Source organism: Pezoporus flaviventris, unplaced genomic scaffold (assembly GCF_033815535.1).
Source record: "Pezoporus flaviventris isolate CSIRO_AGI_PZ_B2104156 unplaced genomic scaffold, CSIRO_AGI_Pfla_v1 ptg000001l, whole genome shotgun sequence".
Taxonomy (NCBI): Eukaryota; Metazoa; Chordata; class Aves; order Psittaciformes; family Psittacidae; genus Pezoporus; species Pezoporus flaviventris.
The window spans coordinates 34,617,536-34,643,552 of NW_026892549.1; the positions used below are offsets into that span (position 1 = coordinate 34,617,536).

The window sequence follows — 26,017 nt, forward strand, 5'->3', positions numbered from 1 at the left end:
GCTCTATTTGTAGAAGCAAGGTCTTCAGCTAGCTCACTTTTCACTGTTAAAACGAGGAAATTAACAAGTTGTTCATACAAAAATTTGAGCCAGAGTAACTTTTTTGGCTTGAGAAGGATTGATGTTCCTCTATTAAACTGCAGCTTTTGAGTCAGAAACCAAGGTGTTGTACTAAAATGAGCACCACTGAACAGCTGAGGTAAGCCACCAAACATCGAGTTCCCAGAACACAGCCAATACTACATGTATATATTTGTTCACATTAAGCTTATCAACATTTCCACACTAGCATCAACTTTTACACCTCTTACCTGTTCCGACTCTTCATCGCTGATGTTAGTTCTGCCCAGCATGGTAGCTTTGACAGTGGAGAGAATTTTCAGTTGTGTACTGATGGTTGGGATTCGCTCACAGACCTACGGAAGGGGGATAAAAACCACCTCACGTTGACAACTGAACCAGCACATTATCTGTTGGGTTTTTTTCAGAACACTTTTTGATTTTGTTTTTACCATAAGATCAGGAATAAGCATAGAGGGGATCTTATGGCCTTGAGGACTTCCTGACAAATATTGCTAAGTTACTTGATTTTACTTGCTTTTGGAATTTTTGGGATGGAGCCACGATTTTTCCTTTCTTCCAGATATTCCTCAAGGACCTGCTTGGTTATGATTGGCATCACGTATGTTTAGCTGAGACTGAAACACTAAGGAGTGTTATATTTCTGCTACTCTTCTTTGATATAAAGGAGTAAGTAGATGAAATACAAAGCAATGCAGGCTTAGGACAGACCAGTGTTCATAACACCCTATTTTTCTAACTTCTTTAGACACTGGCATTTTCCACTCACCTCTAAAAAAAATCCTGACTTTACAAAATATATGTGGCCATGGGATCTAAAAACAGATGTAGAACTTGATGAAACCTTCCAAGCCAAGGAAAGATACACGGTTTACTGCCACAATTCCTGTGCTTACTCACGCCAAGAGAGGAAAAGGGGTGAGGGGAGTAGTTGAGGCATTCACAAGTTACCTCATTACCTGCAAGAGGTTTGTTCTAATGCGCTTGTCAGTGCACTGCTTTGCCACCTCTTTGGCTAACCGAGTGACTTCATCTGAGGCCTTAGCAATGTCCTTCGCACACTGAATGAGGGCGCGCTTGTTTCCACTGCCTCCTCTCACCAGGCGCGACATCTCTGCCATTAGGAGCGCCATGCGTTTAGCAGCAGCAATGATGTCATTACCCTGAAGAGAAGAAGATGAGTTAGCCTTCTCACCACCACAGGTGCTGCACAGAAGTCAAGGCTCAGTGGCAGTCTACATTTGGGTAGCAGCACTTTCTAGAGGTTAAGGATGGAAGAACCATTTGTGAACAGAGGTTTCTTCAAGGAACAGGGAAGAGCTGTACTAATCATGCATTTCTTAACATTTTTCTTCCTAACACTCAGGAAAAACTTCGCTTCAAAACTGGAAAAGAAGTGGTAAAAGAAGTTTAAAGAAGTTAGTTTTGTCCATGGAATGAGAGTTACTGCTCTGCTGGATGGGTTTTAAGATAAAGCATGTTATTAGGACTTGGAATTCCAGATTTCGCAAAAAAGGCTTTAAATTAAAAGTGTGCTAAATAGCTTGTTAAACCAAATAGCACGAATGAAGTTAAATAGTATAGTCATAACAGTTGAGCATGAAATATTCAGTGGCCTCTGAAAATGAAGTTGTTAAAGCATCAGCTGTGTTGCTATGCTGTAAAAGGAAAAATGGAAGAGAATCTGTAACATACATTATCTTCTGTCACAAGTAATGTGGAAATGAGATGCAACTGTTACTTTTCTTTGTTTTGGTTGGTTGGTTTATTTCGTTTCAAGGTATTCCTTGAAAAATCTATCTTCCTTTTTGACAAAATCTGCCCCTTAAAAATAAAGCTTCCAGGAGAGAACTACGTAATAGTTCAAAAGATAATGCAATGATATAATGATATTTCTTACATTAAAAGCCAGATTTCTTGTACATCAAAATTAGTCACAGAAATACCCTGAGAAATATTTGAAATATGAATTATGTAGGAATAAGGCAAAACCATTTCTTACACACTGTTCCAGAGAGAAACCTAGTGCAAGAAAAAGCAGACCTATATGATCAATTGTTAGTAGTCTATTAGTATATTTAGATTCACCTTTGTAGAAAGTTGTTAGACAACAGTGAATTATTTGGTGCCATGAAGCATTCCTGTGGTGTGGATGAAGTATTAGCAGAGTGATTTTAAGGATTAGCACACTCTTTTCTCAGTATAATTCCACAATTAATGACTGATGAAGTTTGGAGCAAAGAGTACACAGCGAGAACCCAACTTAACAAGTGTATTCTCTATCCCTATAAGCACATATTTCCATGACTCACTGCTAGCAAATTCAAGAAGAAATCCCAGATATTTTACAGATACAGATAACACAAAAGGCTGAACTATTTGTTACCGTGACCTAATAGCTAAACAGTTTGCTAGTATAACCAGTTAGGATGCAAATGACATAGCAAAGTTTTTCCATGTTTTCACGTAGGAGGATCAAGAAATTAGGACCAGTGTCATTTACGAAGCTCTCTAACAAGTTATCCAAGCATCAGAATCTGTAAAGGACAAGAACATTTTTAAATCCCTTTTTTAATAGAACAGTTTGGTACATCTACCTATGTAAACATACATACACATACACCCCCCTCATCTTGGTTTGTTAAGGGACACCAACCTTATTTTTGCAGCATGCTATGAAAAGTGACCAGTCTTGCAAGCATTTGTGCTTACACAGAGGAGACAGGCTACTTGTGAATGTCTGAACCTCGTGTTACATTTCCACTGGTTTTACATAAATACAATCTCAATTCAGCAGCTAACAGCATTCAGTGCAGTTTCTTCATAAAAGAATTCTCTCAAGACCAGCATTTGCAATACAGCCAAGTGCAAGCCAGCAGACAGTCAATCCTCTTCGAGAAACACTGCCATACAAAGCCATTCCTTGTTGTTGGAAGGTATTTTAATTGATGGCATCAGTGGAGGCCAAGCACAACAGACAGGTTAAATGACTTCTTGAATGCTGTATTCTCTGATGTATCTGGAAGTCATTAAGAAACCATTACCCATGGCTTCCCAGGTAGTCCAAATGAATGGAAAAAAAGAACAGGAGCAGGAGAGGGAAGACAGCCCCTATTTCAATTTGAAAACTGCTACAACAAATAAGAACAGGCAGATGCAAGGGGAAAAGAAGTCTTTGAATATTAATAAGTGACCCAAATCAAGCTTTAATCCGGCACTGACAAACAAGATCTAGCAAACTTGTGAAGCCACTTTCAGTCCTTAAAATAAAGTGCAGACACACTTATTCATTCAGAATGGCCGGGCCCAGCAGGGATCAAGAGTGATGCAAATGTGTCAGCGTTCCAAATGGCTGGATGCACACGGATCAGTCCCCGGGGAGACTCGGGAGTACCTTACTAGACCACTTGGTTGCTTCCCGATGCAGAGACTGAGCAGCAGCCAGAATGGGCTGGTTAACGGGCTGATTGGTTGGCATTAGCAGCAGCTCAGGCTCGTAATCATCTTCAATGTCAGAGGGGAGAGTGAATTCAACATCTGCATCATCCTCCTCATCTATATCTACACCAGCCTCAGCCGCTTCATTAATCACAGTCACAGGCTTTGCAGGTGGCAGCAAGGGTGGAGAAACAGGGGACAGTTAGTACAAGAAGCAGAATTTGGTAGAAGAGCATGAACTGAGCTGTTTTAGTGACCAAAACATCCTCTTGGTCTCTCAGGATCTGACCAGGCCGCTCTAGGATCAGGTCAGAAGGAGGAAGTAATACAAGATTAGCAGAAGGAAACAAACATTTCACCTGTGGACCAAAGTTACCAAAAATATTAAGAGGTTACAATTCAAAGATGCAGCATCATTTGCCATCTGAGGATACAGCTTCTACAGACAGAGGCTGGCTTGCAGAACAACATTTCTGGCAAGACAGTGGTGAAACTGATGGATTTCCTGTTTAGATGAAAGCTGGTTTGACTGCATAGAAGCAGGCACAGCAGCTGATGACCATGGTATTTGTGCAGACAGAAAGCTTTGTATGGAAGCTGTTCACATACATGTGCTAAGAAGAGACAGCAGCGTGATCACACAAAACCCACTGACACTGCTTGCTGTAGGGTAAAAAGAACAAGTTGGGATGGGAGACACTGTGAAATGAGTGTTAAAGTATCATGGATAACATAAAAAAGAACAATACCAGGTTATGAAAAGAGGAGATGATACGGAATGTTATGAATGCTGTGAATATAACACTTAAAAAATATTGAAACAGAATTAGCAGAATAAAAGGATTATGAAGCATATGGTACTGTTTTGCCACAATATGTTTATGTTGTATCCATTACCTTGAAAGAAAAAAAAGAGGGTTAGGGTAGGCACAAGGAAGAGGTAAGTAGTATAACAATACAGGCATTTATAATAAAGCAGCATTTCAATACAAAAATATCCTACAAGTTTACCAACTGTATTTCTTTGACTAAAGGCAAGTGTGATAAAACTCCAACTATCAAAATGAATGCATTTTCAACTGTGCTTTGCTTAAGATATGGCCTTTTGTAGAAAAAAAAAACAAAACAACAAAACCCAACCCAAACTACAACACCACCACCACACATAAGTTTCGGAAGGAAGCTGTAACTTTTACATGCTGCCAAATCAACTCAGCTTCAAAGACAAATTCTATTTAAGTCTTAATCTAAGAAAAGGTTTCCAAATATCCCTCTTTCTCTGATTTATCCAAATGAGCAAGAAAGGCAGGGAAAGCTAAAGCAATAGCCTGTGTTCAGTTTGTGCTCCATGAGAAAAATGGAGTACATAAAAGCCCAGAAAGGAGAAAAAACAAAATCAGTTTTAGATCTTACAAGAATGAAGAATGTTACCAAAACTTTTTTAAAAGACTAAGTATCTTTTTACCTCTCCATAAGCATAACACGTGGTAAAGTACCTCAAAACTACCCTCCTAGATGACCAATACATTCCAGCACTATCCCTTTAGTAATGTAAATATATATTTGGTATACCCAGAAGTATGGGGAAAATAAAGCTTTTCATTTTATGGGAGAAGACTGTCAAACTGATTTGCAGGAGTTCTTTTGTGTTTTATCTGTACTTCCAGAACAAATGTTCCTTAAGCACAAAGCACTTTAGTTGATTCTGTAAGCTATTCAAGTTGATCTGCTCATTCAACAACATGATGAGAGAAAAGTGGAGATTTCAAAAGCCAAATTCTGACCGTTAATTTATACCTGCAGAAGCCTAAATCTCAGAAGCTCAGTTACTCAGTTGCTGCCAGAGATAAAATATATCTCTTTGGGGAAAAAGGGGAGGAAGCAAAGTAGTTTTAAGACTGATGAGTTCACATCGCTTTGTCATAGCACTGAAACGGTAAGGAAATGAAGGATTTTGACCTTGGCAGTGAATGTGACTCACTACAGAAAAGGATGAGACCAGGCCATCTATATATGGTCAATTCTCCTATCATAAATGTGCCAGATTGATTAATAGCAAAGTAACTTGCAGCTCCTTCCAGAATGAAGACGACTAGCTCATGATTCCTGCTGCTGGCATCTTAAAAGTCTGTATGGATGTCAAAAAGTCACTTAAATATAGCAATCAGCTTATTAGTGGCTCTCTAGGCAATACTAGCATCAAGATCACAAACAGCTTAGCATACAAGGCATATTTGTGTTCAAAGAGGTGTGTCAATAAAGCATTCCAGCAATTCTGAGTATTAGAACAGTTGACCCTAGTTCACTGCAAACTTAAAAGGGTTTCTAATTCCAGCAGCGTTTTTACTACTTGGTCTGCTATTGGAAGTCTCGGTGACTTCCTCTTTCACTGAGACAACTGGCTTTGGACCAAACACACTGATCCTAACAAACCAAAACAAAACCCAAACCAAAACAAATTCCTTGTAGCACAAGATACTTCTAACAACTTCTTACCTTGCTAGACCATTTCCGGGCTTCATCATGCAACTGCCTAGCAGCCATCATCATGGGCTGATTAATAGCTTCTCCTGCTTTCTGCTCTGGGAACTCTTCATCCTTTTCTTCAGGTGGTGGTGGTCTGGGCGGGGGAACCTCACCTTCTGGCAGTGGTGGTTTTGGAGGAGCAAGCTCATCAGTCAGCTAAGAAATGCAAAACTCTGATTCAGTGCAACAAAACAGTACACAGACTGAGCAAAGAATGGTGTCATGGCAAGACATGACTGCATGACCCTATGCCTTTTTCAGGCTTTCAAGTGCCCCCTGTTAAAGGAAATACCATGTTTTAATCTCTCCTTTTGAAAACCAGATTGCTAGATTTTAGACTTAATGCCACTTGTAAGCATGGCTGGCCAGACAATACATTTTATTTGTAAGGAATAAAAATAATCTCAATTTCAGTGTGCAATTCACACATCAGTGACAGCTGTGTATTGTATTACAGACTATGCTGCACTTACACGAAGATGCTCCAGGTCAGGAGGAGGAGGGGGAAAATCTGGTTCCTGAGGCTGGAAGGCTTCTCTGACTTTGGCCACAGCTCCCAGAATTCTGTATCCAGAATCCAAGAAACTCTTCTGCAAACCTGAACAAAAATCCCATTACCAGTTTAAGAGCATTCTGTAATATTTAGAACTGCAACACTACCCCAAAAAATTGTTTCTACAATATACTGTGCCAAGTACACTTATATCTGTGACAAAAAAATGCTTAAAAACTACCCAATTGCTTGCAGTGGATTTACATGTTTCAAATGTTAGTGTCATATGCTTTGGCTGAGTAAGTCACAGCCAATAGCCAAAGTAATTCCTAACAGAACTTTTAGAATGAAAGAAATTAGGTAATATGTTCTTATATAAAACAGTATTACCAATAACTAGTAACAAATACTTTTTCCTAGGCCGACGCTGAGAGAGAAAGGCCATGTTCAGCTCTAGCACAAATACTTCTAATAAGGATTATGAAATAATAAAGAAGAATGCCGAATCCTTCTCTCTTGATTATGCCAAAGGGCTTTCACTGCATTTTAAAAGAGCAGGATTCAGCAGTTGTGAATCTGAACACAGGATTCATGTTGTGACCTTGATTTCACTGTTCTGAGATTTACGTGTACACTTTATTTGCATGAAAGGGGAGACACAGCTGTACAGGACAAAATGAGCACTACTTCCCATCATCTGCAGCTAGTGAAAAACAACCAATTAGCTGACTGAATCCTTACCGGGATCAGAAATGTTTCCTGCCACAGCTTTAGCATCCATTACCATCGGTGATATAGTTCTGCTTAACTCATCAGAAGCTGCTTTAACAGCCTCCCGGAATTTAGGATCTTCTGAATTTTCAACCTCTCTTTTTGCTACCAGGAGGATGCGGTTTGCTCGCCTAGCAATGCTGGTGGCACCAGCTACCAGCATCTGAGGTTGAATGTTGGCCATTGCAACTTTACATTTATCAAGGTCTTTCTTAATAGCCTCTTCTGACGCATCCAACAGAGATTTAGTATCAATGGCTTCATCCACCAACCCTAGAATAAAAGTTACACATATTAAGATTCTAGTTTCAACTGTGGAAAGGGATATTTGGTATTCCAGAGGCTGCTCACAACCAGAGAAGTAAGTTATTTCCAAACTGGGAAGGGGCAGAAGGGGTCATGGAAATCAAAACAAATGTATTACTGCAGTTTTACTTTGATTATGTGGTACATAAGTACCACAAACATGGTCATGCTCCCATTAATGACATCCCAAGCTCTTGCCCATCTACTGTGGAATGTTGCCAAGTCAAGAACTGGCTTATACAATGCATGCCACTGAGATTCCTTCCTACCACCAACTTTCTTTAAGCATATTCAGTACTTTTTACACCTCTCCCATTCATCCAAAAGGAAATATCGCTCTGGCTGTGCTTTTACTTAAGGGTGATATATAGGAATAAGGCAGTAAAATTTAAAATACCCACAACTTGATTATGGGGATGGAAAAGGAGGTAGTACACAGTCAAGAGATAAGCACACCAGTGCAAAGGATCTGCAGTTTGGAAACACTGAGGTCTCTCAGCAGGATTCAGTAGATCAACAGCTTTGTTTTATTCACTGCTTTCACCAAGCTGCTACAATATTTTGAGCATGTTTTCTTATCCCCACTTAATTATCTGTCCTTATTCAACATGCCAAGACTGAAGAGAAAAACCTCAAGTTGCTACAGTGAGTAGCAATCTCAATGAACAGTCATCATAGAATGGTTTGGGTGGGAAGGGACCTTAAAGATCATCTAGTTTCAGCTCCCCTGACACGGACAGGTATTCTACTTCTCCCTGCAAAAGAATTAAAGCTAAATTTACTCCCTTGGAGCTCAGAATTAACATATATGAAGCAAGATGCTTGTTTATACTGTAACATATACATATTTTTAAATGACTCAGCACATTCCTACTTCTCAGTTTGGCATCAGTCACTATTCTCATGCATGTTGCAGCAATTCAAACAGGCTACGGAAAAAATCATAATAGCTAGTTAGCCACAAGCATAATCTTCAAAGATTCCTATTTTACCTGTCATTTTTTCTACATTATCAATCCATTGGTTTTTCATAGTCTCAAAGTGTTCATAAGCAGCTTGATTTCCAGGATTTCTCAGGAGGATACGAGCAGCTGATACTACCTGCCAACGGAAAACATTTTTAATCATGGAAAAATCGGTATATAACAACATCACACACTCTTGAAAATGCATGTGTTTTTTTCAGGGCTGGATGTGTAGGTTCTCAGTTGGAATACTAGTTCATTAATTCTAGTGCAACATCTAGCTGCTTGAAGATGTACAATGCTTCTGGAATTTGTGGACACAAATACTTTTTTTTCCCCTGGAACTTCAATTACATGCTAATATATCTTAAAAACATGTCTTGAAAGCACTAAAGTACAATACTTAGCACAGCACCAAATTTTAGATGGAAATTTAATTTGGAAACAAAAAATTCATTGAAGAGCATTTTTTTTCCAATTACATATTTTATTAAGCTTCAAAGTAATTTTCTGCCAAAGATAAGTCACTAACACTTCTGTCAAAAAGTTGAGGAGTAAGACTAGTCATTTAATCAGTTTCTTCCACATAATATCATATACATAAATATTTGCCATTCCCCTTTTAAGAGCACCAGCAGCGTGGTCCTGCTGATATTAACATCTTTCTCTGAGAACAGAAGCATGAAGAAAACTTCACAGAAGTTGCCCCCACCCCATTTAATAGCCCTTTGAGCATAACGACGCAAACCTGAGGGGTAAGTTCCCTTGCAGATTTCACCGTTGCCTGAATGCCCTCCACAGTAGTTTTGTTGGCAGTTCCAACTGCAGCTGCTTTTTCTGCTGTAGCTCCCAGCCTAGCAGCGTGGTTTTCAAAGTTTGCAGCTCTTTCATCAAACACCTAGTTGTCAGAAGAGAAAATACATAAGAAAGAAACCCCTAATCTCCCTATTAAAATATACAATTTCTTCAGTGTCAAACACCAGCAACACCTTCATAACATCACCATGGTACCATAACATTCAGCCTTAATTCTTCTGAGAGGATACAAAAGGATGCAAAAGCTTTGAACCCGTTTTATCTTTTGAATCTTTTTATTACCGGACTTCCTTTGCTAACTCAGGCAACAAAGGATGCTGACACACTTTATAGCTTTGAGGTATTAAGTACACTGATTTCTGACAACTACTTTGTAACAAGTATTGTATTAGGACTATTTTAGCTCAGAGATGAATCTTCAAAACCATAATCCAAAAGTAACTGTATTTGGAAGCTAAATAGGGGGGTTTACTCTAAAACATGAAGCTTCATATTGGAAAAAAAAAAAATCCCTCCTTCCACAGTCCTTGATTACTCAAGGCAGAATACTTCGACAAAAGGTTCATCTGTCATAAAGCTAAATTCTTCATGGCCTTGGGAATCATTTTGATCATGTTCAAATCAACTAGCTAAACAGAGCGGCCAGACACAGAGTTTTAGATACTTCATGTGCAGCCAGTAGCTTTGAAATACAAGAAATGTTATCCAACAACAGTTAAATCTGTTCACAGAGAGTTGACAAATCCTGGTATGAATTTGACTATTTTAATCAGTTTATATAATGTTGAGATACACAATGTGCTAACTAGTGTGTCAGTGAATTTTGCACAAGAATTTTTAGCATGCTGAAGGCAACATGGTACAAACATCACGGGGAGAAATCTTTGCTATTTATTGAAGTCAGGGCCAATATAATTTTCCAGGGATATATATCACAATTTGCAATCTCCAGGAGTCCAGAGAGATTTGCATGGCAATCATTCTGCTGCCAGAGTTAACAGCATGTATCACAAGCTTGAGGAAAAAAGATACCAATTCGTTTTTCAAACTATTGACTCATTTTTCACAATACTGATTCAGGTAAAATTAAACAATAACTGAAGCTTCACAAGGGAAGCAGACCACCTGGGTATACTTGCCTCATCTCTATTGGGAGCATCAGAGGGAGCAGTGGCCGCTACTGCTAACAATTTAATAGGAGTTGTGGTGTCACTAAAAATGTCAGAAACCTCCTGGGTCATTGCCTCTTGCATCCGTGTTTTCAGATCCTTAAAAAAGAAAGAAAAAAAAAAAGGAAAATTATTAGCATATGATACAGAAATATTATGTGTTTAGGGATTCAGGTCCCATAAACATCTTGCATATCATGCGTTTTACTGCAGAAGAGCAGATTTTTACCTTCAGCGAGTCCTGAAGCTGAGCAGCAATTGCCCTGGCCTGAGGAGATTCTCCCTCTCCTCTTGCTGCGAGGTCAGCTAGCTGAGCAGCCAGCTGGTCTACACGGTCACATTTGGCAAGCAGGTCTTGACGGTAAGGTCCCATCATGACATTGGCTAAACGACGACCTTCTGCCACCAGACCCCGAATTGCTGCCTGACCTACAGTGGAAGAAGTCATGTTGCAGTAACATACAGTGGAACAGAAAACTGGAAGCATGAATCAGATGCCCCATGAAGTGACACTACAGAATACTGCTTTTAAAAACACTTTTCCAGGTAGTAGAATGTATCTTCTGCAGTTTATCTTTGAATAACTGCAGTTCAAACCCATAGAGCGATTCAACTCTCACCAGTTTCTTTTGCTTATTACAGCAACTCTGGCTAGATGCATCCTTTTTAACTAGGGTGGTCTGACAGAAGCGAACCATTGCAGCTGTCAGTTATTCCTACATTATTAATCTGTTAACTCCAATAGAAAGCACTTGAAATTCCAAGTACTGCAATGCATCTCCACATCATTACAAGTCATTAGAAGATGAGCAGGAAGAGATAAGCAGAAAATCCAAGGAGAAAGCCCAAACCACAAAGCAGAATATCCTCTCTCCAGATTCCAAAAATCATGCTGTCATGGTTTAAACAAATTCAGCCATAAATCATGCAGTCACTCTCTCACCCCCCCTCCCCCTTTTTGTCCTCCCCCTGCTCCCGAAGGGATGGGAAGGAGAATCGAAAAGAATGCAACTCCCACGGGTTGAGATAAGAACAGTTTAGTAACTAAGGTATAACACAAATCACTGCTGCTACCATCAATGATAATAATGATAAAGGAAATAACAAGGGAAGAGAACACAACACCTCAGCACCAGCCGACCAATAACTCACCCCCCCTAGCACGACCAAGCACCGACCAATAAAAACTCCAACCCCGCAGTGCCCTAGCCCTTCCTGGTAACTCTCAATTACATCCCAGGCATGACGTGCTGTGGAATACCTCTTTGGTCAGTTTGGGTCAGGTGTCCTGTCTCTGCTTCCTCCTGGCTTCCCATCCTCCCTAGCAGAGCATGAGGCTCACAAAGTCCTTGGCCAGACCAAACATCTGAGCACTAACTAAAAACATCGGTGCTATCAGCACCGTTCCCAGGCTGAAAGTCAAAAACACGGCACTGCACCAGCTACCAAGAAGGAGAAAAAAATGACTGCTACTGCTGAACCCAGGACACATGGGTAGATAAGGGTCAAGTGTCTGGGGAAGAAGAAGTGTCAGGGGAAGAACCACCTTACAAAGCCTCCACAGTGTGCCAAAAATTTTTCTATACAAAAAAGTTATTTTTAGCATGAGTGATTTCACTCACTTACAGAAGCTTCCTGTTCTTTCAGAAGAATATGCTCCTCTGTTCTTTCATTAATATGATAGGATTCTTTTAAAAGAAGTCATTGTATATTAAGTCCTTTAAAGACCTACTGAAGAATCATTCTAAGCCAGTGCGAACACACAGGTAACCCAAGTTCATGATCAAGCTCAAGATTATTCAGAAAGAAGTTATCACAGAACTCGACTATCCAAGAATCACTCAGAACTGCCACCATCATTTTAGAGAGCTTATTACTGTAGCTAAGTTTGGTGCCATTGGAATGTCCCAAGATGTTTTTTAATTGTTGTTTTGCATAAGTCAAGTGCAACCAAGCCAGTGCACGTCACGCACCAGTTTAGTATTTCAGTACATCAGTGTCTGCCAATTACGTTAGCCATTACTTAGATGGCACAATTCATAATGACTGCATGGAAATATCTGTAGCAGCCAAGGCTACTGAAGTGGCTGACATGTTTATAAAATACACATTCTGCCTTGTTCCTTCAAAATTCAGTTTGTGTTGAAGCACTGCCCTGGGATCACTGCAAACACACGGTTATTTGTGACGTGGTCGTCACTACTGCAGAGAACACTGACATATTTTCACATTGTATCAGACCAAACTCTAGCAGAAGTGCTGTCCAGACTGAAGAACACACCTCTGATTTATATTCTATACTGTATATGCAGTGTTGAGAAACTTCAGTTCCTTCGCCAAGCTTTCAGTATTTTTGTCAGCCTCATGATTAACCAGGCACTTACAGACTTCGAGGAGAATTCAGGTTACTTTTGTTGCTTCTCAATTAAAAATAATAAAACTTGAGTGTAGGTTTTGTGCTTTTTTGAGCCAAGCATCTCACAGGTTACTGTATTCAACACAAACAGCACATTCGAGAAGGTTCTCAGCCACTGCCAAAATACATCATAAGACCTATCAACTGCCTTCTTGGTCATCTCATTCTGTGTGAAATTTGCTCATCAGCAAGCGTCAAAACATGGAACTCCACTATTCTGTTTGAAATATCACATATAAATTTGCACTTCACAAGTGTCCAAGCTATCAACATCACTCAATCTTTAATTCAAGGATCTGTCATTGGTTATTCACACAACAGAAGCTATCTTGACAGACAAGGTGTGAGAAAGAGGTAGGAAAGTTTTGCAGTTATACTACTTCACATAAGGCCTGTCTCCACCCAATTCCACCCAGTTCCAAGGCCTGTTTCGTTATCAACTGCACTGCTCCAGTGCAACTACACTGGTCAGAATTAACTGCTACAAAAAGCCTACTGAATCTGGTTTTGAAGCTTTATCCACCTGCTTGCACTAGCATCAAAAGAAGCTAAACAAGAAATTTCAGAAATGGTTTACAATAAACTCTCAGTCAAGTGACTCCAGAACCATAATTATATGCTTGCTGACAGCACGCTTGGATGATCAGATCACCCTTCTCTTTGATTAAAGAGCATTCTCCTCAGATAACCCATAAACCACATAAGAAGTGATAATTTGTAGGTCAGGTTTATGCATGTTTGTCTCCTCTCCGAAGGACTTAATTACTCAATTTGCTGGGGCAGGTATAAATTCAAATATGAGATAGTATATCTGCATGACAATAAGAGCAAGAAGTTTATAAAGTTTGTCTGTTCTACAGCACACATTCTATTCTTCACCAGAGTTGTTCTTTCCAAAAGACAAAGAAAACCATGGGCAAGCCCGATTCAATAGCACTGCAGCCATATAGAGCAAATGGCTATACATGTCCATCCACAGACTGCAGGTCTCCACATCAGTGAAGAGATTCCACGAATCCTCAGTATCTCAGGAGCAGTAGTTTCAGTCCTAAAAATTCCTAACACGTTTAACCATGAAACTGTGGTGGGACGAGTACATGGAAACACTTACCTACTCCCCGATCAGCAACTGTAGGATTGTCTATCCATCTTTGAGCTTGCTCAATCTTGCCCTCCAAATGGACAGCTGCTTTAACTGGCCTAGTATTTGCTACAGCCCTGTTTGTTTTGGATTGTAAATTCTGAAGTGATGTAGCTATTTGCTTAGCCAATGCACGGGCCTCAGGAGAGTCACCTTTCCCACTAAGGATGAAAAAAAGCATAGTCACATAAAGATCATTTACAGCTAGTCCCAAATTCAGCAGGAACACACAATAAAACGTACTTCATCTTTTTAAATAAGGTTAAATTTGACACTCAAGTCTCAGAGCAAATAATGCAGATCTGTCATCCATAAATCCCCACCTCACATTGCCCCGCTATGGAACCTGGATATTACACATGCTGGACACAGCACTGAGGTGGGGGGAAGGTGTGGTACTGTCATTGGTAATACTGATGAATGACCTTGATTTCCCACATGGCTGTCTTATGAGCAACTCCGATAATGCCACACAGATTATGAGCAGAAAAGTAAGCAGCAGCAGGACCAAGGCTATATATAAACTTGAAAAAAAGATAGCACATTAAGACCTGCAGCAGCTAAATCTCAAGGAAAACTTGATTAAAGTGTCTAACACACGAAGAAAGAAAAATATTCCTGTATATAGTGCAGCAGGTCATAAATAAAGATCACAGTTTATACAGTAACTGTTTCTCCTCTCCCATTCTCAAGCACCCTCTTTGCAAAACTGATGCAGAAATCTAATTTATGAAAGTCTTATATATTTTGCAGTTACAGCTTAGAACAACGACACTGATTGAAGTGGTAGCTATTTCACCTTGCAACTTAGTGATGACATTAGTATGTATAAACAAAATGGCACATTCTCTCCTTTCTTTGAAGTGTTTTGACAGTACAAAGGATCCCACTTTTGGCTCCAGTTTGCCTGTTAAATATTCCATAGGTAGTAGAAAGAAAATATTTCTTATGTAATACAAATCTAGTTACACATTGTATTTTTGTTGGGTTTGTTGGGTTGGTTTTTTTTTGGAGAGTAGGGGGGAGAGGGGAGGTTGGGTTTTGGTTTTGAGGAAGATAGTGCAAGCTGGGCTTTGGGATAGAAATCATAAGGTTGAAGCTCCAAAACAGATCCATATTTTATAAACTACATTTTTAAAAGGATATTAAACAGTTAGCTCCTTGCCCCACACTCTGCAATTCTTGGCATTCAATTTTTACTAAATGCAATATAGAAACACAGAAGTATAAGATGTCCATTCACAGTTCTTGGAGGAAACCACATTCCCCAATCAATATTCTGATTTTGTTCAACACTTTGAACTGCAAATTAAGATAATTCAAATAAACCAATTGTGATAAAACTAATACATACTGTCGTCGCAGATCTGACAGCTTGGCTGTCAAAGCAGAGATTTCACCCAAGGAACGAAGGATATCATCTCTTTCTTTAGGCTCCTCACATAATTCTGCAACTTTCCTTGCTTCAGCCATAATTCCCCGAATATGTTCTTCTCCTTCATTGCCCCCATTGGGATCTGCAAGCCAGTTCTTAATAGAAGGAATTTATGTATGAGTGAAGATAAACAGTAATGCTATTTCTATACAGACTTTAAACAATTTCTTTTAAAAAAGAAATACCAATACAGCTTTCAAAACTGTATTTAACAGAAAATACTTTCCAAAAGCAGTTTCTCTTTATTAGACCATGATGTTGTTGTATTATCTGGCAGATTCTCTGTTTTGAAAAAGATGTCAAAAAAGATTTTACATTCCTTCCTCAACATTTGCAGCAGCATTTTCAGAAGTAAAATTAAACTACTGGCTTTAGAAACTCATTATCTGGCTTTCAAAAAGAAAACAGATGCTCTTGTGCACAGGGTGGCACTCTTTACAGTGCTCTTCCTAACAAGTCTAATCATAATCTCATTCAACATATACAATATTTATGTACCTTTATATGATTATAATATACATACATACACATTCAGATAAGGTACATACACATTCAGATAAGGTACATATAAAAGGTTCATAATTTGATGACCATCATCAGTACTGGGTGATGGAGAAGGAGAAGGGAGAATGAGATTAAGAGTTACAATAACAAAGGATCAACTTCAATATGAAGTTATAAATCCTGAACTCCACACAAAAACGGAGTCCAAATAAAGGGCTAGTTTTACCCACAGGTAAATCCATGCAGTCTGAAACACCTCTACTCTTTTCTTTAATAAGATCAGTCTAAGTTCAAATTTTGGGTGTTTCCTCATATTAATTTCACAACCTTGAAACTTTCAGCAATGCTAATTTATGAAGAAAGGTCATAAGCTGGAGCAAAACTTGCAGCACCCTGTAAACTACTGAATATAAGATTTTTCTTCAAAAAACCAACACCCCTATATGTTCTTCCTAACAAGTGCCTGCGTTGGGCTTGGAAACGTCAATAGTTCAGTACAACAGCTCTAACAGCAGTAATGTAATTATGTTCTAAAGGATTTATTAAATCATTAGTAGTACCTGAGCAGCATCAATCTTCTTAGCAATTGCCTGCTTAGAGTTTGTCATGGCCTCCAGTTTGCGGGCTGCATTCTCCACTTTCGCAGTGAGCAAATCCAGACCTTGTGACACCTGCTGTGCTTTCTGCATAGCCATGGGTGTAGCACCCTGGCCTCTGCCCAAGACAAAAAGAGCATCAGAGACTCAGCTCAGGACTGAGCAAAGCTCTTTTCTAAACAAAAACTTTTAAGAGCATTCCCAGTAATTATTGCAAGAGATACAGTGTTTAATCAGATTGGTTTTTTTTCCCCTGGGAAAACAAAAGTAAATGAGAAGGAGCACCACAACAAGAAGAGGATATTTTCCTCTTCCCAGAATTCCTCAGAAGAATTAGTATCTTTTACATGTCACAAAGTAAGGCTATTTGAGGGTACAGTTCCATTAAAATACCCAGGGCAAGGCCTGGTATCTCCTCGTTTATGGATTGCTGAAAGTAAGTCAGAACCTGCAGGAGTTACATCGCGACATTACCTAAGTGAGGACAGCAAGTCTGTAAGTGAAAATGAGATGTCATAGTTGCCTCAATCATGTTGACAAAGTAGATTACAGGTTACAGGCTGTTGGCAAGACTTTTAAAACAGTAAAAAGGATACTGCAGGAAACAATTAGCAGCACTACCGTGGTTAATCCAAATGCTTAGGGATAACAAGCTGGACAGAAACCTTACTTCAAATACATATGCCTGAGAACATCAGTTTTGCATAACAAATGTCATACTCCATTCCAAAACAATCTGGCTACTGGAAGGCTTTTTAGGCATGTTAACTTTATCAGACTGTTCACTTTGAAAAGCTCATAGTAAGTGGAAGGATGACAAGCATGCTACCAAGATGCTAAGGTGTATCTACACGGGCCAGAGTCTCAAGATATGTTTCTTTATACCTTATTTCTCACAGGCTGAATTGAAATTATTTACATATTAAAAACAGCATATAAATTAACTCATTTGTTAGTAACTCTTATCCTGTCTCTTCCTTCACCTCCAAAAAAAATTCACACAAAACAAACTAGCCACTACTTTACAAGAAGAGTAAGAGTTTAGCCTAATTTCTAACGCTCTGTGCAGAATCTGGTACAAAGAAGCTCTTGTGTTTACTCAGGTCAATCAGTAGGAAACCCAAGTGAAGATGAACTAAAACCAGCTTCTCATCCATTACCACTATTACAGCTGATACACATAACTAACAACCCTTAACAGAAATAAGTTATAGAACTTCTCCAAGCTTGTTTATGTACCATGGCAACACTTCAGAGCCTGGCAATCTATGGATTTAAAGTGATGGCAGAGAATTTGTTCTTGAAGTAACTCAAAAAACAGTTCTCCAAATAATTTGGATTTGCTCACTTCCTGCACTTCATTAGGGCTTTGACTCAGAAGGGACATATATTTTACCTAAAAGCCAATCTGGAAGACACATGAGTATTTAAAAGAAAAATAATTATACCAGAAAACTATTACCAGTATCCCTAACGGATCGCAATGAATAGCTTTCTGGGGTATTTTTAGGAGGTGGGAAGGAGTGTTGCACCAAAATAAAGCAAGCAATGTTACAGCATTCTAGCTTTATGATTTACAACATTAATAAGCAACTGAAAAAAATATTATGCTCAAGGGAAACTGGATTATGGTGTTCAAGCTGCACAGAACAGTTATTTCCTAGCTCATCGTCTTTATGCCTACACAAAGGAACATCATACTTCCTACTTTCTGGCAAAAGAACAAAAGGCCATAGTACCCAACATTAAAAAACTACAGTAAATTTAAAAGAGAATCTGCTGCTGCCTAAAAACAAAACACCTTGAATTCAAAACACCATTGTGAAAGAATAACCAATTTCTAATGAGAAGGCAGAAAACTGATGAAGGGCTCTGGTTAAATAAAACTCTGCAAGAAATTCACATGAAATTCAGCAGAATTTATCAGTGACTGACGAACTTCAAATACTGCTTGTGGCCTAAAAACTCAACTAAACACATAAAACTAGACTATTCATGTATCTTTATGGTCACTGAGGTATATCCTCTTTGGAGAACAGACTTACAGTAGAGTTTAAAATTTAGTTGCTGCCTTATTTGGATGAAGGTCATGTGTTAGACATTAAACAAACAACTATTTACCTGAGCAGTTTTACTTATTATGTTATATAGTTAACATTTCACATATTAAAACATATTATTCTTATCAGAAGACACTGAAGTAAAAGAGGCAAAATACAACTACTGGCCTGCTCTCCCACAGGTAAAGAAATGACACAACTGCAAGTTCAGAAAAACTGTCTTAATAGTACTGGAAAACTGTCCATTAGAAGTAAAAGATTTACCTTGCTCGAAGGTCAGCCAGCTGATCCGTCATCTGGCCCAGAGTTTTGCATGTTCCCAGAATCTCTCTGCGTTCTTTGCCTGCACACAGTTCTCCTGCTTTTCCAGCTTCATCAAGGATCTGCCTTATTGCTTGCTCACCAGCGTCCCCTAATATGCAGTCAGTTAGTAAAATAAGCAAGACATTCCTTGACGTGTATGAGTAAACTGCTAATCTCATCTCATCGTTTGACCACCTCAACTGCATTAGGTTCAGCCATGAAAATACATTAATCAAAAACTATTATATACACCAAATGTGATAATTATAATGGGACAGCATTTCTGAAAAAACATAGCATAACCTTAATTTGCATCATGTGCATTGTATTTCAATTCATATCATCATTCTGCTATTGTAGCTTAATTTCTTCATAAACACTTCATTTACAGAATCTGTAATTCATGCCGATAAGAAAAAGAACAATACAGCAAGATTCATGTAGACTTAAATTTGGCCAGTTTAAAATCTGACTTGATTTTAGTTAAAGAAGATGCAAGAACAACATTCCTTTTACTTGCAACCCACCCTGATCCCCTAAGTAATATACCCTGTAAAATCCAATTTACAGTAAGTTCCACAGCTATCTTTGCATTTGTCCTTAGCTACTGAATGTTTAATAGTTCATTTCATTAACTGTTGGTGTCAGTGACAGAAGGCTATGAAAATAACTGAGGTTTCTGGAATTGAGTGTTGCAAGGAGAGTGAGGTTAGAAGCAGTGTTAGCAGGAACTCCACAGACAACAATTCACTTCCAACTTTTACAACTGTATTATTTTGGCTTCGATTTCAGAGGAAGTCTTTCCAAATGGAACCAGCCTCTACCTGCTTTCATTTGCTTTAAAGATGCATATGAAGGCAAAGCGTCTATGTTTTAAAGGTGAAGTAAAGATGACTGTAGTTACATTATCTATGGCAGATTTTCATGTTAAAAAAAAGTTAAGGCTTACAAAAAGCTTAAAGAGATTCTATTGCGCAAACGTTAAGTTACACAAATTTGAAAGCATAAAAGGAGGGACTTTAGCTATTGGCAACCACTGCAGTTAAATACTGCTCAAAGAAATGTATGGGGTTTTGTTTTTATTAGTGGAATGTAAAGAATGTATGTTAGCTATAGAGAGTGTATTAATCAGACAACTGAAAAGAGGCAAAGCTTTCCGAATTATTAGATACAACTTGTTCAATCTCCAGGATCCAAAGAAAGAAAGAAATACAAGTTCTTTCAGACTGATCCACTATGTATGGGTTACTAATGCTTCAAGGCAATTTTGTCTAAACCAACAGAATTATCAGACCTTTTAAAATTAACATACTTTTTTTTTTGGGGGGGGGGGGGGGGGGGGGGGTTTGGTTTTTACTATTACCTGGAGGTGCGTTTGGATCTCTCAGCCAGCCTTTTGCCTGATTCATCTTTGAGTCTATTAAGGCTAAAGCTCTTTTCATGGCTTCAGTGTCCTTCACAAAAGAAAAATCACAAAAATGATTCTCAAAAAAGAAAATCAAAGCACAAACGGCCAACATAACTAAAGCAGACAGAAGTTCTATGAGGCAGAGTCTACTTACAGAAACACACCCACATAAGCAGTTCAAAACCCACTTTCAAACCAGCAGGTTGTAGTCGCTTCTTTCCAATTAAGACAGACATTTTCATCTCACTCAAAATGCAGAAAATACGCATGCAATTTTAGTGATTTTTTTGTTCCTTTATTTACTGGTGGTTTAATTTCTAATGTCAGAATTCTAATATACACACATCTTTGAGTTAGTTCCACATTTTTCCTTAATGTACATTAAGGCAGATAACATTGTAACAAATTAGAGTAACTTCAAAAATGGCAATTGGCCAGTGAATTTTACTACTTACTTCAGTGTAAGAGGCTGCACATCTGCATTTTTCAACCTGTTCTGCTGCTTAAAGCCAAACAGTTGGCTTTTTGCAGAAAAACAGACTGCCAGCTAATTCCTGGGATTCCCAAATATGGAGTTTAATGTCTTAGGAGACAGACACAAGTATTCACATGTGCTTGCTTTAAACTCAGAACTCCTCTTTCAGGAGCATCAGAGAAACTGCTGCTTTGACTATTACGCTGCTATTATCCAATATCTTTTTCACTAGAGGAGATAAAACCATTCAGTTCTCATTTGTCTGCGTACTCTGTTAATTGTACATGTGTAATCTCTCCACTAGAGGCCAGAAGTTTTCTATCTTATAAATGGAAAGACAGTGAAAGAGTTGTAAGTACCTTAAGTAGAAAGTTGGGGAAAAGCCAAAATACCTTTTTACCATACATCATGGAAATAATTCAAAATGCATATATTCCACAGTTAGTATACAGACAATGAAAAGAAGCCTGACTCTCACACTATTAACTGAATTGGACTGTCCAGGTCCAGCTCTCAGAGAGAGAAGCCTACTAGCATCGATGATCAGTATCTGGTATAGCATGTGATTTCCTGACAACGCTAAAGAACTGCCACATTTTTGTGGAGCTGTTCATTCTGCATGCTTAGCCTCAAAGATACATCACTGTAAACATTTTGGCATTTCTATTCAGGCAGCTGAATAATCTGTCAGCTATTCATAAGGTGCTGTAATATAATTCAGCAGCCAGCTTCCTAAAAGGTCTACTGGTTAGACTGCTGAATGACAGCCTGAAAGAGAAACAGCACAAAAAGCCGAATCATTTTCACCTGGATGATTGGTTCTCAAATCTGGAAACTGGGTCTCAGAGCTTAGATCAAGACCTGTTTGAAAAACTTCAAAAGGGGAGGATATACAGCTAGGGGTGGGAGGTGGGCACATTCTTTTAGAAGTCATCTCTGTAGAATGAGAACTGTGCATTTAATATACGATAGGAGACAAGCAAATAAACACTTAAGTATTCAAATGTGTATACAACCCTTGCTAGCAACCAACGTAGGTGTTACAGTTTTCTGGTCTGCTGTAGGCCTGTCTACCCAGAAATCATTTGAAACAAAGAACTGACTTTATTTTTCAAAAGGCAGTAGATGTTGCTTAGTGTGTTGATGAATTGATAGGTGTGGGATGGCTGAGAAAAGGACTGCTGGAAACCTACCTTCGCCCTCCCTTTTTTACTAACACAGGCTTTTGCGTTGCCTCAGCTGCCTGCAGAGTTGCAGTTTCAGCAACATTAAACAGAAGCCTCTAAATCTAAAGTTTTATATCAGGGGACAAAATCAAGGATATTTTAGCTTCTAGACTCATGACGCTGTAATTTCTAACGCTACACAAGCTATAACAAGATCCATCTGCCCAGCCATATGAAGGCTGTATAACTGGATTGCTCTGCAGTGTAAATCTTGCTATGCTGTTTGGCTCTACACTCAAGTTTGCAAAATACTGTCCCTTTTTCCTATTTAAAAAAGTCTGGTAAAATCCTAGTGTAGGAGTTGAAGGGTTCCAGGACAACTGCTCTTACAGCACAGATTTCCCATCCACAAGCTCAAAACGCCATGGCAAGGAATCCCTCTCAGCTTTAGTCTGCTAAGGAGTTTTCATTACAATCAGAAAAGTAATTTTTCAATAGGAAATGAGAATACATCTTAACTAGGTGTGTTGGTACTGCATTTCTGTTTCTGCCGCAGCTGCGTCTGGTGTCAGATACTTGGCAAGCAACAAAGGTGTAGCAATCCTGAAATGTCTGGACTTGTCCACCAATTCATATTAAGTAGGAAGACAAAAGTAGAAATAATTTAAATAAAGCAACTTGCTTAATATCTTACTGTTTGAAAGTGTCCTGATATTCCTGATTTCTGGAGCTGTTTAAATGCCTCCTTCCTTCCTAAACAGCTAAATATGTTTAAAAATTTACTTTTTGGTGTTTGCCAGCAGAATATCAGTTGCAAGCAAGAAAAGAAGGAAATCTACAGCTATCTTGCAAGAAGTTTCATATAAAGTAGTTTTATCAGTAAAAAGGATTCTTTCCCTCCTCTCCCCACAGTTGCCTTGTCGGCAAGAGGAATTTCATTAACAAAAGCAGCACTGCCACCTTTTCAGAAGAGATAAAGAACTTCCTTAACTTAGGTTGAACAACTAAGGCACCATTGTCTGAAGGGAAAAGAGCAAGTTGGCTTTTTGCAAATCAGTTCCTAAAGCAAATGAGCACTTATTCAAGATACTCATCTGCACAACTTTGGCCACTACCATGAATTTTGAGATTATTCATGGAGCAGGTAGTATTTGCATTGCTTCAAAAAGGAGCCAAATGAATCCTACATGATCCCTTGCTGAATATAAAACACAACCTCTGCCTCAATAAAGTGGTCTAGTCTAGCAATATCTGCATTTCATTACCAAAGAAGGCAATGTTGAAGGAAATAGGCAAAGCCAAGCCTTCTGGCAGAGGAGATAGCTTCGTCACCACCCAGGGTTCAATCCTGGAAGATATTAGATACTTCTCAGCTCCTTACAACTTTTAACTCCCTCCATTTCTACGGAAATGCAAGATGTTTAAATGAGTATTACTTACAAGTTTGTTTAAAAATAAACCCTCAGAATATACAACAGAAAGCTAAACTCCTCTGTACAATGAAAAGTTACAGGAAAAAAGGTACAAAGCTATGAATGGAAGAAATAAATACAGATACTTTTTTCCTCCAAGCTTCTGTCAGAAATTGGCATTTGCTCAGTATTTCAAATCTAAATAGGCATACTATTTTTAAGAAGTCCAGTGTTGGTGCAAGCAGAGATTATTGCAATCCAGTAACAGCAATGCGCATTTCAGAGTCTAGAAAGACCAATGAAATATTTTACAAAAAAGCCTGCAACTCTGGCCCCACACACTTGCTCATTCTCCAATGTCTCTACTTATATTTTGTGATACTTCAATGCATAAACAGTTCGAGATAGAATAATAAACATAAAATAAACTCTATCATCAACAACAGCATATACCACACCGGTAAAAATTCAGGTCTGTGAATCCCCAGATACACCTTCCTTTACTCCAGAAAAGCATGGAGAATATATCTTTCCCTTGTCTGCCAGGTACAAAACGAATGCAACAATAATCTCAGGTAGACTTAAACAGCTCCTCCCTTTCCCTCCCAGAAAAACACTAAGTAAGTCAACCAGTTAGATATATATGCAAACACAGGAAAAGGTCTGTAGTAGGTGGCCATTAGCAAAATTAGTTCCCGCTTTTTCATTCCACTGCATTTTTCAATTCAAATTCTTTGTCATAACTGTTTGGTTAATGCCCAGTGCTAGAGTTCCAGGTTGTCAGCATACCTTAATTAAAAAACAATGTACAATTAAGTAGTTCTCAAGACAGAACAGAAAGATACTTTGTTTATACTAGTCCATGCAACATACTCATGAATTACGCATAATGATCAACATTTTCCATTTGGAAACACTGCTAACACACCTACTATTTTCTTAATAAAATCCTTCATTTATCTGCCTTGCTAGCAAGAGGAGGAAAATTTCCTAAGACTAAATTGCTAACTTTTTGCAATGGTCAATTTTTATTTTTTTTCCACAAATAAATTTCCACATTTGCTACATAAAATAAAAATTGTATTTGTATTTCATAAAATTCCTAAATCCAAAAATAAAACTGAACTGAAAAAATGCATATACAAAACTACAGTTTTAGGCCTAGACCTGAATAACGTGAGCCATCTGAACCAAAGGAAGGCTGCTGGTGAAGTACTATGGAATGGACAAAATCCCTGAATTAATAAAGCTTTCTGGGCATGCAGAATGTTTATTCCTGAATGACTGGACCCTTTATTTGTAGCTACAGAGACTAGTAGCATAAATTAACATAAAAGCATTCAGCAAAGAATGTGCTCTACAATCTTGGTCTTACTAATCAGACTCAGAAAGACTGTTTTGATGCAGCTCATCTTGCAATTGCCATTCTCTTAGTGACAGCCAAATATACATATAGCTAGCCAGAACTATCAAGATTCCTTTAAAACTTCTATGTGTCCATACCCAAGTATGGTGTCACAGCTGGCACACAAATAAAAAGTTGCACAGCACACAGTCTGCACACAACACAAAATCATGCTTTTTGGGGTTTAGTATGAGGCAGAGGTGTAGGGTGTGGAAGAAATCTTACCTTCTAAAGGTGAGAAAAGGGTAAGAAACAGGAGAACAAAAACAAAGATGCATAAAGTAGTCATAATAAAGAAGTGATAGTGACAAAATAACTCTAGAGGCAAACTAAGGGTCAAGTGCCAAATAATGTAGGTCAAAGTGATTTTAATGCCTAAATGACATCACTGTTAGATTTTCTGCAACATTTCACTTGTTAATAAGTCTGGCTTCAGATCTCAATATTTTCTTTAAATGTATTTACAGTTACTTATAGCTCTTAGCACTAACCTAAAAAAAATAATCCCTTCAGCAATTAACTTTAAAGTACTCAACAAAAAATGGCAGAATTTCAGTTACACAGCTACATTTATTTGCAAGCCCACCCTTCTGTCAGACCTGCATTATGTCTAGACATTGCAGTATCTTCAGCTGGTATCACAACACTGAGTTGTAAGGAACCAATACTGCCCATATGCCAAGCTTCACAGACAACATACTTATCCAGAAAGGCTGTTCAGTCTAAAATATATTTCTTTGCAACTGGGCAAACACTTGAAATTTACTCCTATGCCTGGGCTAAAAATGGGGCAGGGAGAAAAGGGGGAGCTGTTCAAGGAGGGATCCACAAAAATTAACTAAATTTTCTCAACTTCAGAGAAATATGCACAAGAAATATGGCAGCAGCCTATCTTTTCTAGTAGCATATAGGAGAAAAATCTCAGGTAATCTCACTTATGAATGCCTAGCTACAAGACTAGTTTAATGTATAGAACAATAACTTTTGTATATTACTTTCCTGTGCCAAATATGATTACGTAGGGTAGCCATACATAAAAAAAAATCCCTCCCTGAGAAGAATATGCTATATTCCAGGATTTCCTAGTCATGCCAAAACTAAACCATGAACAAATCTAGGTCTTCTATTTGA

At 38.5% G+C, this 26,017-nt stretch overlaps 1 protein-coding gene across 2 annotated transcripts in view; it reads right to left on the minus strand.

The window, feature by feature from the left end:
* The window catches only part of VCL (vinculin), a 65,853-nt gene that overhangs the window by 2,949 nt on the left and 36,887 nt on the right, over positions 1-26,017 (minus strand). The window contains exons 7-21 of one of the 2 annotated variants that reach the window (XM_061451137.1): positions 20,384-20,474; positions 18,982-19,129; positions 16,622-16,775; positions 15,477-15,652; positions 14,093-14,283; positions 10,795-10,994; positions 10,536-10,664; positions 9,329-9,478; positions 8,608-8,716; positions 7,280-7,582; positions 6,519-6,643; positions 6,016-6,201; positions 3,476-3,682; positions 1,041-1,244; positions 312-416 (exon numbers count right to left, since the gene is read on the minus strand). In XM_061451137.1, the coding sequence (XP_061307121.1) occupies positions 312-416; positions 1,041-1,244; positions 3,476-3,682; positions 6,016-6,201; positions 6,519-6,643; positions 7,280-7,582; positions 8,608-8,716; positions 9,329-9,478; positions 10,536-10,664; positions 10,795-10,994; positions 14,093-14,283; positions 15,477-15,652; positions 16,622-16,775; positions 18,982-19,129; positions 20,384-20,474 (2,478 nt within the window). The remainder of the gene's footprint in view (positions 1-311; positions 417-1,040; positions 1,245-3,475; positions 3,683-6,015; positions 6,202-6,518; positions 6,644-7,279; positions 7,583-8,607; positions 8,717-9,328; positions 9,479-10,535; positions 10,665-10,794; positions 10,995-14,092; positions 14,284-15,476; positions 15,653-16,621; positions 16,776-18,981; positions 19,130-20,383; positions 20,475-26,017) is intronic. The other variant, XM_061451148.1, reaches the window with a different exon arrangement.